Source organism: Anser brachyrhynchus (assembly GCF_964034855.1).
Source record: "Anser brachyrhynchus genome assembly, chromosome: 1".
Classification (NCBI taxonomy): domain Eukaryota; kingdom Metazoa; phylum Chordata; class Aves; order Anseriformes; family Anatidae; genus Anser; species Anser brachyrhynchus.
Window position 1 is genome coordinate 155637548 of NC_137694.1, and position 15749 is coordinate 155653296.

At 42.9% G+C, this 15749-nt stretch overlaps 1 protein-coding gene across 5 annotated transcripts in view; it reads left to right on the forward strand.

The window, feature by feature from the left end:
• Nucleotides 1-322: 322 nt before the first annotated feature.
• The window catches only part of DOCK9 (dedicator of cytokinesis 9), a 129768-nt gene continuing 114341 nt past the window's right edge, over nucleotides 323-15749 (forward strand). For 2 of the 5 annotated variants that reach the window (XM_080605718.1, XM_080605707.1), the window contains exon 1: nucleotides 434-705. In XM_080605718.1, the coding sequence (XP_080461844.1) occupies nucleotides 592-705 (114 nt within the window). In that variant the 5' untranslated portion in view covers nucleotides 434-591. Of the gene's footprint in view, nucleotides 362-416; nucleotides 706-769; nucleotides 974-15749 lie in introns of those variants that run through there. The other 3 variants (XM_080605719.1, XM_080605715.1, XM_080605713.1) reach the window with 3 other exon arrangements.

Here is a 15749-nt window from a genome sequence, read left to right on the forward strand (position 1 = left end):
TGGGCAGCCAAGCGGGCGCCCGCAGCTTATAACGGCAACTTTCTGGGATAACCAAGCGGAGCACGGCGGCAGCGAGGCACAAGCAGCGGCCGTCCCGAACCGCCTCGCCTCGCCTCGGCCCGACACGGGGCGGCTCCGCCCTGACAGGGCCCGGCCCGGCGCCGCCGTTGCGCCCGTTGCGTAGCTCGGGGCGGCCCGGTAGGGGCGGGGCCCCTCCGGAGCGCAGGGCGGGCGGCGACTTCCGCCTGGCGCTAGCCCCGCCCCTCACCTTGCCCCCGGCTCCGCGTTGAGCCAATGAGGGCGGGGAGCGGCGGCCGGGCAGGTAGCGGCGCGCCCAATGGGCGAGCGGCTCGGGGAACAGGTGGGGGCGGGGCCCGGCGTGGAGAGGGCAGGGGGGGAGGAGGGAGAGGAGGAGGGGCGGGGCGTGACGAGGCGGAGGGGGCGGGGCTACCTGACAGGAGCCCGCGGCGGGGCTCGCGCCGCCAACGGCCGCCGCCAGCCAACGGCCGCCGCCAACGGCCGGGCCCTGAGGGGAGCGGGGCGGCACCGGGACCGGCTCCGTCACAGGGACCGGCACCGGGAGCCGCAGCCATGGCGCTGGCGCCGCCGGAGACTCGGAAGTTCACGCGGGCGCTGAGCAAGCCGGGCACGGCGGCCGAGCTGCGGCAGAGCGTGTCCGAGGTGGTGCGCGGCTCCGTCCTGCTGGTGAGTGCCGGGGGGGGGCGACACGGGGCCTTGGGGACCCGCCCGGCCCCTGCGGTGTCCCCTCGGCCGCCGTTCCCCGGGTGTCGTTGCTCGGTTGTCCGCCTTTGTGTGGCCGGGAGGGGAGATGCTGTCGGAGGGAGGCCCCCCCCGGTGCCCCCCCACCTGTGGGACGGGTGCGGTGGGCGCCTCGCCCGCCTCGGGGCGCCCCAGTGTGCGTGTAAACGCTGGGGAAGCGATCTGGTTTCAGCCCGCTGCTGAAATAACCGAGGTATGCTGAGATAACGCTTTATAACCGAGGTAAATTGCTTGTAGTGCTCAGAGAGCGCATCATACAGGAGAGATGAGCGCTGGCAAGCCCTGCAGGAGCGCTTTAATACATTATTTGTTCCTACTGTGCCCGTGCTAGTTGTTCTTCCCAGTTCACAATCTGCTGCGTTAATTCAACTTCAGCTTCTGGAGGTGAATCAGCCTGGAGGTGTCTGAGGCAGCCGGGACCAAGAGAGGTACGGTTTCTTGGCCCGGCCGCGCTCAGGTGACGACATCTTAAACAGCCTCAGCAAGATTTTTCAGAGCTTCCCTCCTGGGGCTCTTATTCGTGGTATGCGTTTGCCTTCCATGCGGTTTGGTTATCTCCGAGGGGAATGTTTTAGTAAGCTCTTAACCCTGTGGAAGTAGAGAGATTTCGGTGCTGGGGTTCCCAATGGTGGAAGCTGCTCCGGGTTGTTTGCTTTTCACTCTTGTTAATGCTAAGCGTGGCCTTCTCTAACTTTTCTTGTACTGCTTGGGAGAGCATGTAGTTTGTTGTGTCACAGTTACGTGTGAGAGTAGTAAATGCTGTAGCTGTAACTCAAAGGCATGACTCTCTTAAATCAAATGGTAGCTCTAAAATGAAATTACTCTTTATTTAACTGTGGTTTGAGGAACATATAATACAAGTCCTAATATGAATAGCTCAGGGTCCACCTGCATAATGACAGCTTTCCACAAGACACTAGCACAAGTACATGCAGCAAGCATCTAGTATACGTTAATGGTTCTCCAGGGATGAAGTTTTTTCCTGGAAAGAGTGGAAGACATAGGGATTGTCATGATGCAAGTAATTTCTTTTTTTTTGGTAGTAATCAGCAATCCTTGCCCCCCAGCCCTCAATAAATCCCCATCCATTGGAAGTATTTTCCTCAGTTCACTTACAACTGGTGTCATTGAGATGAGTTGGAAACTATATTTCTGATTCTTTAATTCATTCATGTAGATCAAATGCATATGGTCATGTTATTCATTAATATTCAAGGTATTTTTGCCCCAACAGCACATTCTGCAGAATTTTAAGGAGGTGAAAGAAGTGATGGTGTGAAGTGGAGTATTGGCTCAATGTTATTCTGTAGAAGGCCCTTCCTCGCTATTTTAGAAAGCAAAAATAATGGCTTAGGGTCAGGGCAGGTTGGCGATCCTTTTCTGTTAGCTTGCTGCATGGAGCAGAGTCCTCATCTCCCCTGTACAGTTTTGTGCTGGAGCTCACCTTCCCGTGCCAGCAATATTTTGCCCCTGCTGTTATGTCCTTCCTACTATCACAAGTACTGTTTACTTTATCACTGAACTCCTCTGTTCCTCCTCACACGCTGTTTAAATCATGTAATAAAAGTCTAGTGATGCCAGATGTTCCTTTCTTTACGAGTTAATTTTTTCCTCCTTTAAATTTGCTGTAACTTTTCATCGAGCATAGTGACGTTTGGAATGAAATTGTATTACTATTATTTTTTTAAGAGGAGGATTTTAGGTGGGATACTATTTTTCTTTGCTCTAAAAGAATTTTAAAAAGTATTTACTTGTCTGTTTGGCAGGTTGACTGGCTTCTGAGCTGTTGAATTTTCTGGGCTCTGTTACCAGAAAAGTTTCTTGTGCTGTTCGAGTGAACACAGCGTTCCTACCAATATTAAAGCAGTTGTAGAATACTCTGTATTACTTGCTGTGAAGAAGACACACTTTTTTTTTTTCTCCTAAGCTGCCTCTAAAAGCTCTTTGATAGGGCACAGCCCGCCCCCTGGATTTTTTTTGGATTGGATTGTCAACAAAATGCCTTGCTTATAACGTTGTTCAGCACTGGTAACTACTGTGATCTTACTGTCAGCACTTGTTCATCACTGAAGCTTTCCAATACTGACAAAACGCTGAACCTATTTTCCATTGACTGGGCTTGCTGTCTAGAATCAGGAGGTAGGAAAGAATGAATTCGGGCTAGCACTTCTTGCTAGATAATCTGTCCAGATGTGTACAGCCGCATGGTGCTTCTGACTGGACGCCCCTGCAGCAGAATCTGCTGAGAAGTGATGCAGATCACCCATGCGCTAGGAGACAAGTGAACTGCTAATACCTGTAAGCTTGTATATATTTTCTAACTTTTATATGAGTTGCTATTTAACAATTCCATCTGTTTGTGTCATAAACAATACAGTCAGTCTTGCACTATTTAAAAAAAAAGAGCATCTCTCGTGTTTAAATGAGGCTTATTAGGCAGCGTTTCTGAAGCATGCTTATCTTCTCTTCTGAGTAAACGTTCCTAGCATCATATTCATGAAAGGGGATTAAAAATAGCACGTCGGTAGGATAGCGTGCCATATCTAAAACTTTCAGATTGCTCTTAATTGGAGCTAAAAATAAGAGATTTTCAGCCAAGTGATAGACTAAATAGCTTGGTTGAATAGTTAGCAGGTGTGGCTAGCCAAGCTAACTTCAACTGCAGAACTAAGCAAGCTATCTTGTCAACTTGTAGGAGGTCATGCATTCTTGCCGTTCGATTTAGTTCGCAGGACCAACAGGTACAGTTGGCAGAGCTGAAAACATTATTTGGCAACCAGCTTCTCATTGCAGTATGTGGCACGTCGGATATATCTTCATTATTTGCATTCAGGTTTTGCTTTTTCTGCATGACAGTAGCATCCTTGCTGAATTTGGTTTTCTTGTGCGTTGTCATTATTTTGTCTTCGGACTAGCCATGTGACTTAATGCTGGTTCCTCTGGCCTCACAAATACCTCTGTCTGGAGAGGAAGACTGAGGGGATGACAAGTCTGCCTCTTAAACCAGCAATCTTAGCGAGACCAGGTTTATTATGTGCAACTGGAAGCGACCTGTTTAAATGGTGATGAACTAACTAAAACACGTCCTATATAGATCAGTAGGACCAGAAGGGTGGCATGTGGTGCCTTGTTCAATGATGTGGTAATGATACATGATCTCAGTGACAAAATGATGTGTTTTACCCCTTGCTAAATTAAGCTTACACTTAAGGATGGATAAATAAGAAATTAAAAGAATGTCAACCTGAATTTGGTGCTCTTTTGCCTAGCTGTCAATAAAATGCCCTTATTGTGTATGCAGATAACTAAAACGTTTGCATATCCCAAATAACTTTGCAAAAGTTGTTTCCCCTATATAAAAACCAACGTTGTACAGAAGAAACAGGAGATATGGGAGAACAGTAAGAAATCTATATGATTCCCAGATTATCTTTTGCAGTTCTCCTTTTTGATTTGGATGTACAAAACAGGTTTGAGTGTTCGAAGACTGAAATTGTCACATCTCAGTATGTGTTGGAGCTTCATATGTAACATCAGGTAGCTGGTAGAGTTCTAAAAGCCTTGCAGAAATTCAGCTTCTCAGATGTTGCAGAAAGTCAGTATATCATAAAGACAGTGCTTGGATCTCCTGACAAATCCTTGATGAGTGATCAAACTTGCTGGTAATTTTTTTTGTTATTGTTGTTTGCTTTAGGAGACTTGTTCTTGATTTGAACATGCCAAGTCTGTCTTTGCAGTCCAGGTCTTTGCTCTATTATTACCGTGTTTTTAATGTGTTTTTCCAAAAATGCAGTTACTGGGAGGATTATGCAATATATATTTTTTTGATTTGTGCATCCTTTCATATATTCTGTGCACAGAGAGGGCTTGTGTGCATTTCTGCAAAGTGTCTTCTTTGTATATGGTGAAAGTAGTATTTGGAATCTCATTAAAGGCGAGATTTCAGCTGCTGTGTTTGTATAGAAAGATTGTCGATGGCTTGCTTTAGGAGAGAGGGAACTGGCAAAGTGATACATGATGCTGGAAGGGAGGCTGGGCATGGGGACTGGGATCTTCTAGAGCTGATGGGTGTAGAAGAGATGGAAACGTGGATAAAGCTTGAGCTTTCTGTGATTGGAATGGGAAATGAGGTACGTAAAGAATCTGGAAGAAGCGAATTGTTATGAATGGGTGAGTGAAAGCAGGGAGATGTGAACTGATACTAAAGGTGTTGAAGGAAAAACGGTGGCTGCCTGTGAGCGTCATCCTGTCTCGCATCAAGGTGAGACATCTATATCACCTTGGAGGAGCTTGATGCAAACGGTAGAGCTCATTCAGCTAGTCTCTGAACTGTTGAACCTTCTCTTTACTTGGGGGGAAAAACGCGATGCTCAGCCCTGAAGAGGTTGTTTTAGTTTATGGTATGCACCACTAACACGCTGCCAATTTTTATTTCCTTCAGGAAAGGTATGATCTTTGTGATAAACGTGCTAATTTTACTTTAGCAAAGTGCATGTGGAAACCTTTTCAGTTGGATACAAAACACGGGTAAGGAAACTGTTGTTTCTGGCAGGTCTGGTGCTGCTGAGAAGACGTACTGAGTATGATAGACATTTTTGTGGTTGAGAAGATTCAGAGGCTGGACTATAGCACCAACATTTCTATTAATAAATACCTTTAAACTTGCTTAAATGTTAAATGTCAGTGAATTTCTTCAGAAAGGGAACGTGAGGGGGGAAGGTTTAGGACTGCTGAATTTTTGTGTTAACAAAAATTAATTTAACCCATTCAGTGGCACTGGATCATTCTTGTTAGCTACATCTCATTTCTTTATTCTTTGTTGGAGCTTTTCCTAGCCTGCTAAAGATAATTACGTTTAAAATAAAGGATTAAATGCTTTAAAGCTAGTCGTTCTAGTGCAACAAATGTCATGTATCTAGTGATGCTGGATTGGGCTTGAAATCTGTGGTGGCAACAGCAGCGCAGAATACCACAGCATAACTTCTTCTCATCCTCCTACTCGTGCCCTTTCAAACCCAAGCAAGATCACATATTTGTATCTTGATAAAAGCAGAACTCATCACACCTGAAATTAACGTTGAGAATTTCACAACTCTGTGATTATTTTTTTTCCCCATATTAAACATCTTACGCAATAAACTTAAAACAGTATATCCAGCTTCGAGTCGTCTGCTTGCTTATGCTGCATTGTGCTCCTGTGGCAATGTTTCAAAAAGGTCTGTAATTATTGGTTTTGGAAACTAGACCTTTATTATCAACTGGGGTGGTGGTGGTGGGGTTGTATGGGTGTTACTGCTCAAGTGACATTGAGCAAGAGTGGCAATTTGAGTGGTCGCTTGCCCCTGAGCAGTGTGTGCCTGAGATTAGATAACCATCGCATATATGCATGTGTATGCACGCGTAATGATTTGAAAATTTGACCTTTTAACCAGGTTTGTGTTTTTGAGGTAGCTTCAAGACAGCAAAATTTATGCATGTTTGCTTTAAAAATAGTCAGGAAAAGATGCTGATGACTCAATGAAGGAACTAAGGGGAGCTGAGTTTTCTAGATAACAGGAAGTTTGATCGCATCCTTCGGAGAAATGTATTGCCTGTATTGCTTTTCTTTTAAGAATTTCTGTGACTGAGGGGCAATTTGGTGCTGGTGGCTCTTTATGGAGATGACAAAAGGGTGTAACATTATCATCACTGGAGTCCAAGAAGCTTTTTTAGACCTGAAATCTGTGGTGGACTTTGAAGAACTTACCTAATGAACTGATTTTTAAAAATACTCTATATTATAAAATATGTACCTAAATCTTTCTCCCTTAGCTTGTGTTTAGTTTTGGTTTTGAGGTTGAATGATATCAAGTACTCCACTTGATGTAGATACTGAAGACCAAGCTTCATTTGGAAGAAGGTAAAGACAGATTCATTCTTCCCTGCTCTCCTCTCCTTAGATTGCCTGAGTCCATCAGAAGCATTAATTATGTAAGGCGTAAAAGACGTAAAGCTGCCTAAGTAGTCCAGATATTACCTTGCTCTTCTCGTGCTCTTCTTGTTGAAAGATTTTTGAAATAACTTATGCCTAAAAAGGCATAAAGGCATCTTATATAAGGATAAGAAGATACTCCAATCATTCTGAGTATGTAAACTTATTTCAGACCTTAATGTAGAGGATATATGGGTTTGTGCAGGAAGGCTTGCATTCTGTCTTACTCCAGAATCACTGATGTAACTTTGATGATTAAATTCAAGATACATTGAAAAAATGGTAGGTACGTGTTGTATTGTGAGAATGCTGTAGGATTTTTTTTTCTGTAAAGATACTTAAAGTTCTTTTTGTGATAATGAAAATGAACATACATTAATGCAAAATAGAGACTTCCTGTAAAAAAAAAAAAAAAAAAGTCTTCTGGGCCACAAAAACAACTTAGTTCATTTTATGAACAAGATTGTAGTACTAAACGAGGTCCAGAATTTCATTGGCACAATGGACTTTGCTTCGGAAAAAGGTATACGAGACGTCCAAAGGTTGTCAGAAAGTTGAGCGGGAACTCCGAAGGGAATTTTTATGAAGAAAATTGTTTTGGAGCACAAACGTTTGGTCAGAAAAATCCAACATCTGTAGCTGAGCTAGTCTACAGCACTCCTGTTATTACTGGTTGAACAAAATAGCAGCTTTGGTGCAGAAACATTAAGAAAAGAAAAATCCTTATCTGACCGCAGGGGTGGGGAATGGGATTCTTGCTTGGTATAAGGCTGAGCTACTGCATCTGTCAGGGCACTTTGTCATCTCCTCATCTGACTGATGATTCAGGTACGAGAGGAGGAACGGGGCATTCAGATACTATCTTCTGCATTCTCCTGCTGGCTCCAGAGATTGCTGCCTGGCTTGGAGACTCTGGCAGTTCAGATGGGAACAACTAGAAAGCAACAATCCAGTAGCTTTGTTGAAAACTCTGGCTGGATCTGGCCCCTCAGACTGGTGAAGCTAATGTGGCCCTGCGTGAGCAGGGGGTTGGACCAGATGACTTCCAGAGTCCAGCCTCAACTGTCCTGTTGTTCTGTGACCTTAATCTGTGGATCTGTGCTGTATTTAGGGTAGTGGTGTCAGCCTGGGGCTACTGGTGGGTATCCAGAGCAAAGGGAAAGCAGCAAGGAAGATATCTCCAGGGTTGTGGTGGGGAGGGATGCCATTCTTCTCTCACTCTTCTGTATACTTGTTCTGTAAGATAGTAGATTACTTTGTTCTTAAAAAGCAATCTTAGCCCCGTGTCCCAAGGAAGGAAGCAGATTGCAGACTGATTCAGACTGGATACCACTGACGCCACCACGTACTCCAGGCTTTAACTGGATTTCTACTTTGAAGCTGCTGGGTTCAGGCCAAGCTCTGCTTTGGGGCCCTCTCTGAAGAAAAAGGCGCTGTTACAGGACTTTCTGGAATTTCTGTCTACTCACCACCTGAAGGAAAGGATGTCAGGTATTACAAGAAGAAAATTTGTTATTCAGCCCCTTGAATACTCTTGTGTCAAAAAAAATGACCATTTGGGATCGTTTTACTATCTTGAGACAGCAAGGAGGGAAAAGTAAGTCATTTGAGCATCATCTGAAAAATCTGATTCACAGGATTTCCATGGAGACATTAAATGTAAAGAAGGCCTTGTTGTGTACAATATTGTCAATAGTGGTAGTTCTGGAAGAGATGCCAACTTTGTAATACCGAGAAAATTAAGAAAAAAATCATTGAGATTGACTTTTTCTCCAGACTGTTTTGGTAGTACTTTTGAAAAGTTTCTTCTGGTGATAATTCTAGGAAAAAAATACAAAACATTACAAAATAAGGGACACTAAACCAACAAAACTGTTCTCTTCCTAAAATGATACCTCACTCTTCTAAAGTTGTTTTAATTTTTAGGGGTGGGTTTGTGCATGAACAATGTTACAGTTGCTGTAGTTGAAATCAGGTAGTCCCTTTTGAAGTTTCTTCTGCTAAGAAACATAGTTATTCATGCAGTGGGAGTTTCCAGTGATCTCAGGTAGAATTAACTAAATAACCAAAATACACTTAAAAAACCTTCAAGATTTATGTTTAATCGCTACAAAGCTGAGAAGGAGTAATGCTGAGCCAGAGCTGCTAAGCAGGGAAGGCTGTCATATAGAGCCATCGTGCAAATAAACAATCCTGAGCTGCTGCTTTGTGTACAGCTGGATGCTTTTTGATACTGAGCTGTAGCTGTTGACTTCGACAGAGATGGCATGGTGACAGATACTGATCTGGGTTTGGAAATTTGAGGCACAGGCTACGTTCTTTTTTACTGCTTCCAGGTACTCTTTGGATGGGAAGGAGGTACTGGGTGAATTCAGAGATAAGGGAGCAGTTTATATTTTTACTGCTATAGAGTTAATCCCCTCACAAAGAGTGGCTACACATTATACTCAGAGTGGGTAATGCTGTCATAATTTTAAGCAGAGAAAGCATTTAGATTTCTGTTTACATCAGTGCAGAATGTAACTTGCCATTTGTGTGTGATCATATGGGAAATGTAGTTGATTTCAGGGGTCTAGAATTCAGCGCCTCTAAGTTGGTAGAAATTTAGTTTGGTTTCAGCTTGCACGTCCAGAGCCTGTATTTGGATGCCTGTGTTTTGTCATTGTTAAAAGAGAGATGATCTCGGTGCCTCCATCTGCTGAAGAGAGTACTGGAACATTCAAGAATAAGAACAACGCAAGAGCCACAGAAAGAGTTGGATATTTTCAATAGGAGAGGAAAAGGATAGTAAGATAGCTCTTAGATTTCTTCACAAACCTGTTAAAATGAAACCAAATTGAAATGTGAGCATTGTGGGTTTTAACATAGGAAAAAGGGCTTTGTTTTTAAGGTGTTTGAAAGGTACTCACCTAATTTTGAGTTTGAGGGCATTGCCAGTGCTATTTCACGCTCTCGGTTCTCTGATGTTACACAGTGGCCTTTACCCGTCGGTGTCTGAAGAGGTACAGTTCTTCATCAGAGCGTTGATACTGACAGAGAATCTGCTTACTCTTCGCTTTATGCTCTTCTAGGCTTACTTGTAGGCCTGGTTGTAAGTGACTACAGCCAGGCAATAAAATAATACGAAGCCGAAGATTTGTGAAAATAAGACTAACTCGCCTCTTCTAGTGTATTCCTCACTTGCCACAGCACAGTGGTGCTAAGTGGTGCTTCAGACCTCCTTCTGCTAGGTCTATTTGCACCCTCTTGCACTGGCACTGATACTGGTGCAATATAGCGTCATCTGGTTTAGTAGGTGGCTTAGCTGAAAGTCAGAGCAACATGTTTGCGTTTAGGAATGAATGTTCAAGGAGGCTTCCCTCTTAGTGTTTGCTAGTCCAAGGAAGATTTTAAATTCATGTTGGACCTCAAGCTTCAGGCAGTCTAAAAAGAGTATTCAGGTTAATGAGGAAATGACACACATCGTAGTTATTTGAAGGATGCTATTCTAGTTTCCTTCAGGAATTGTCCTGGGAGTCTTGCTTGCCAGGCTTGTTATCACCTCAGAGTTATTTGCCTGGGATTGTGGATGGCCTCAGATGGTCCAATAATGTTGGATATGAATTTCTTCCTGGCCGTAGCATATAGCATGATCCACAAGGTTTTCTCTCAGGTGAAATGCAAGGTTCCTAATTGGGGGGAGGGGAAACTTGCTGTAGACAGTCTTGTGGTAGAGTTCAAGGGATAAATAACAAACACTTCCAGCATAATATCTTGGCAGTTCATGATCTGCTGGAGGGAAAGTTGGAACTTGTTCCCGAATGAACTAGTAACAAAGGAAAGGGGGAAAACTTGAATCTGAGTAACCTCCATAAAGGGATTAAAAGTATAAGAGGATATAAGAGCTCTGAAGCTTTTGATGTTCTTCCCAACCTATGGTTGCTCAAAAACAGGGCTTGAACTATTTTTTCTAGTCTACTGTACTGTTGACTGTCATTTACTTTGGCATGGTTTCATCGGTGTTTCTGAAACACCGTAATTGTAATTAGTGACTTATTCTATTGCTCTCTAATAATAATAAATTTATATTGTGGCTACCATATCAGTTATTTAATGAGCCCAGATTGAAAATGTCAACTTCAGAAAGCTGAAAGTTATGTAACCACTAGATGGAGTCCTGTGAGCATATTTCAATACCAGAAATGCTGTGTTAAGGCTTGAAATACAAAATGGTTAAAAGGGGGTGTTCTGTGTCTCATGCTTAGCAATGACAGTTCATTTGCTCAGTTTAGTTTGACTTGGACAAGTTCCTGAAGTTTTGGGGATGTCTTTGGAATGTCTCCTTCAAGGAAGACTTGAGTTAAGCTTGAATTTAGGGTGAATGCTTTACTGGCAGTTCCCAGTGCTCACCTGTGGATGGAAATGTATTATTACACAGGTAGAACGGGCTAGTGAGAAGACCGACCTCTCTGCAGCTCTCTGCGATGTGACTGCAAAGTATTAGCTGCGGTATTTAGTGTTTGGTAACGAGTGGGGTTGTAAATTTGTGCGCATCTCTCCATCGGCACGTACGTGATACTATGTATGCAAGATTATAATCTCTGATATGGCATTCCTTGGGTTGCATCATATTTAGGCCTCCTGCCCACTTACCAAAATGTGTAAGAGACATGATAGATATCAGCATTCCCTTGTCTGTAGGTCAGTTTATTGTGTTATTAGCCACCTCTGACAGCTTCCTTGACTAGATGTGACAGAGCCAGTGTTCCAATTTTCGTAAGCATTGTTTCTGACTTTTTGACATCCTGCACAGGTGGTAAACTGCTTCTGGTCTTCAGCCTGGCGCTATAGTTAGCGTTTCTAATGTTACAGTATTTTTTTTTTCATTTCTGTTTGATGCATATCTCTTCTTAGGGCCTTGCTGAATGTGCAGATTCTCATCCAAAATTACACAGGAATCCAAACATGCTGTTGCCAAGATTCCTTCTGCAGTGATCATAGCAGCTTTCTTCTGAAGGACAGAATTCTCTTGGATCTTTTCTCCTTCTGTGGTTAGTGTGTGGCTACCTGATGCAGGGCCACAGAATCATGCAGGGGTATAGGTTGAAAGGAAAATCTCAGAAAGTCACCTGGACGACCCCCCTGCTCAAAGCAGGTCTGGTTATTCCGAATATGCCGATCTAGTTTTAATATCCACAAAAGTGGGAATTTTTTGATTCCAATATTTTCTACCATTGTTTTTAAAAATAAGTAAAATCATATGTACATGGAATATTTCATGTCTGTTGCCTCTTGTCCTGTGACCAGACCTTCAAGAGAAGTCGGTCCTCTTTCAACCTTCTTGTTAGGTAGCTGTTGACAGCAATAAGAGCTCCCTGTGGCCTTCACTTCAGGTCTCATAACTTATCTCATACGCTTTATGACGCAGCCCCTAAACCATCATGATGTCCCCAGCTGGACTCAGTGCAGTATGTCAGTATCTTTCTTGTATTGAGAAGCCTGCTTAGCATGCTCAACGTGTCCGCCAGGGTGTCATCCTTATCAGGTCTGCCCAGTTTGGCTGCAAGGATGCTTTGGGAGACTGTCAGAGGCCTTGTTTCACCAACATTCTTCAGCGTCCACTGTGATGTCCTTGTACTTGAGCCAGCTGTCTCTTCACAGAAGGCAAACAGGTTGGTGAGGTGTGATATGTCTGTGGTAAATCCATTTTGTCTGCTTACAGCTGCCTTCTTATCCCTTATATGGCTGGACGTAGCTTCTTGCAGTGCTCGCTTCATAACTTTCCCAGAGACTGGGGTGAGTCTGAACACCCTGTAATTCCCTGAATACCCCTTCTTCCCAATCTTGAAAGTGTGTATGAGGGTCACCAAAAATAATCCATACCCAACAAGACGCTCTGCACTAGTTTTGAAAAATCAGGCGCTTAAGACTTTTATTCTAACTTAAGCATAAAACTCAGTTGTGGCCACAAAGCCTTTTCGGCATGATTCCTTCTTCCTGAAGAAATGGGAGCTCTTGAAGAGCATTAACTGACAAAGCTCTTCTATGAAATTTGCAGGAGGCAGCCATAGCAGAAGCAGTCCTTGCAACAGGAACCAAAACCTGAATTTTCTTTTCTAGGAGCATTCCTAGTAAGTGGGAGCTGTTGTATGTTCATTTCTTTTCCCTCTCGCAGGGCCGCTGGATCTCAGCTCTTTCCTGCAGCATAGCTCTATCAGACAAAAGCAAGTACACTGACCTGGGTATGCTATCACCTGCTTGTTAAGGCACTCTGAAGAGTGATAAGCGATGTTGGTTTTAATCTTTTGGGGCTGAGGCGGCTTTAGGCCCACGTCTCTAGCATTCTGAGCTGAAATATAGACAGCTGCCAGATGGAAGGTAGTGCTCCACCTACAGATACTGTCATGTTTTGTGAAGAGCCGAGTTCAGTCAGTATGTGTTAAGATCTCTTCAGAACCAGATGTTTGCTCCTGTCAAGACAGCATCAGTTTGGGTATGTTAAATGTCAAGGACAACTTTGTAGGTAAAAAATTTAACTACTTCCTTCTAATGTTTTAAGGGATCAAAAGTAGTTTTGTGGCTTAAATGTTTAAATCCTGCCTGAATGATGTTCTTTTGCAGATGTGGCCCTGTGTCTTTATGAAAGCCTTGGCTGTAGCGATAGCGTCTGAAGACAGAATGTCCGTGCCGTTTTGCAATAGCATATTCAATTGGAAGCTCTCCCTGGTTTGATTTGTATTCTCTTAACTGTCTGATTTCTGTCTACTTGTTTCTAATAAGCTCTTGTTTTGTTCCTGAGTGTCTTATCCCCTGAAGATATGAAGTTGACCCAGGTAATTTTTCCCAAAAGACTTCTACCTTTTTAAGCGCTAACCAGTGCGAAACTGAAACGTGCAAACGTTGTTGAGAACTGTGCACCTATGTGATTCTGCTTGCTGGAACTCATTTGACTGTAGAAGGGCTGCTTAATGTGCTGAAGTCCTCCAGTGCTGGAGTAAAAAGTGAATTACTAGGCGTTTACTGTAATAAGAGGAGGACTGATGGTTAGACCCTTAAAGCGATTGTGTAGCTGCTGTTAAGCAGTTCCCAACAACTTTTTTTGGAGAATGACTAGAGCTGCTTCTTTATTACCTGTCCATGTCTTAGAAAGACATGACTTTCCAAAGAACCACCTTGGAGGTAACAGCAATTATTTCATCTTCTGGATGTCAGGAATCTCACAATGCAGTCAGGACAGATTCAATGTACTATATAGCGGGGAGAAGCTTGTTGCACCCTATATAAGCCATGCAATATGGCTTAGGAATGTAATATTTGCAATATATGCTAACTTAAATAACTCTTTGGAAATTTGCATGCAGACCTTTCTTCACAAGCAAAGAGAAATAGCATTAGCAGTGTCTCCTGTCAACAACATTCCTGTCTACCCCTCCGACGGGAAAAATACCCTTTCATAACCCATGCTCAGCTACAGATAGTTTGCAATGTCTAGCTTGCCGCTCATATGGAGTATGATCCAGTCTTGTTTTTTGTTCTGTTCTTTTTTTTTTCTCCAACCACTGGATTAAGATTTTTACCTACCTTAAGCTTGCCCTTTAGCTCTCTTCAGTTGGTAGAGAAGGTTCTGTCAGACCTTTACAAAAACTTTTCCAGCCTCCCATTTCACTTTGAGATGTAATTCCGTAGTGGACAGTATTACAGTTGTCACATTTCTGTCTGGATGTTCACTGCTTTTTGTGCTCAGTACAATTGCAGGAATTTCCTTAGTAAAGCTGGAAGCCTCCACTTTGCACCAAATTAACGTATTAAGAAAAAGTCAGCTTGTTGGCAGTCTGCTTTATATTGCATACTATTCAGATTTCTCATGGTATTAATATTTAAGCACATGGTCAAGCTCCTCCTTCCTTTGGATTCTTCCCACCCCTCATGACCCCATATTTATCTCCTTTTCAAGCTCAATTTGGAAACCTTTTCATTGCTTGTCATTGTTACTACCACTGTATTGATTCAAGTTTCAATTGTCTTTCCTAAAATAACTGTAGGAAGATGATGCTAAATTTATTCAAGATGTAGTCAAAATTAAATTTGCTCTTAATCAGTTTTGAATTAAAACACCTCCCGAGGCCACTTCCAGCCTGAATTATTCTATGATTCTATCATCTGTTTATCTTTCCAAATGAAATCTTTTTGTCTTCCTGTTTCTCCACATCCTACCTGGTGCTTTAAAAGTGAGGTCATTTTCTAGGTATTTGAAGGAACTATCTAATGCATGGCGAATTTTTATAAACAGACTTTTCTCATATTCTCTTAAGGCGCAAGCTGTTTTTTCTACCATTTTCTAGTAACGTTTCCAAATATGAAGCCTCTGAAACTTCGTAGAGCAGCCCTCTCAACAGTGCTTTCTTCTAGTTATCTGTCAATTTCTGATACCATGTTTGGATTCTGAACTTTGTCAGGTCTCTGTAATCCTACATTTCAGATGGAATGAAGTGGGCTTCTGCAGTAGGAACAGTTAGCTTCACAGAAGGCACCCCCAGAAATACCCTGGTAATTCCCACGACTCTTTTCTCTCACGTTTGCAAGCAGGTCTTTGTCCGAGCTCAGTGAATGGAGCCCAGCATTTCCATCACCGCACTGGTTCTTGGTTTTGAAGAGGGTGGGGTAGGTACGGAGACAGAAGGTACAGGGACATCGCTATGCAAGGTTCTTGCTTACATATGAAGTGTCATCGTCTTCAGAGCAAAATTTAAGTCATTTCTTATTAACAAAACTGCCTTAACACAGTTTGCATTTCTTACAATGTGTGGAACATGCTGACTGCTGCCCTTGAGAATATGGGACTGGAAGGAACTACTTGGATCACTGTCAAGTATTGATTTTCTCCCCCCTTTTTAATCAATGTGTCTGCACATTATTTTACTGTATTTAACTGAGAAATATAATACTGAGATGCATTAGCTAGCCAAATGTTAGGGAAACGTGCTAATAAATCTTGCATATTTTTTCTGAATCACTCATT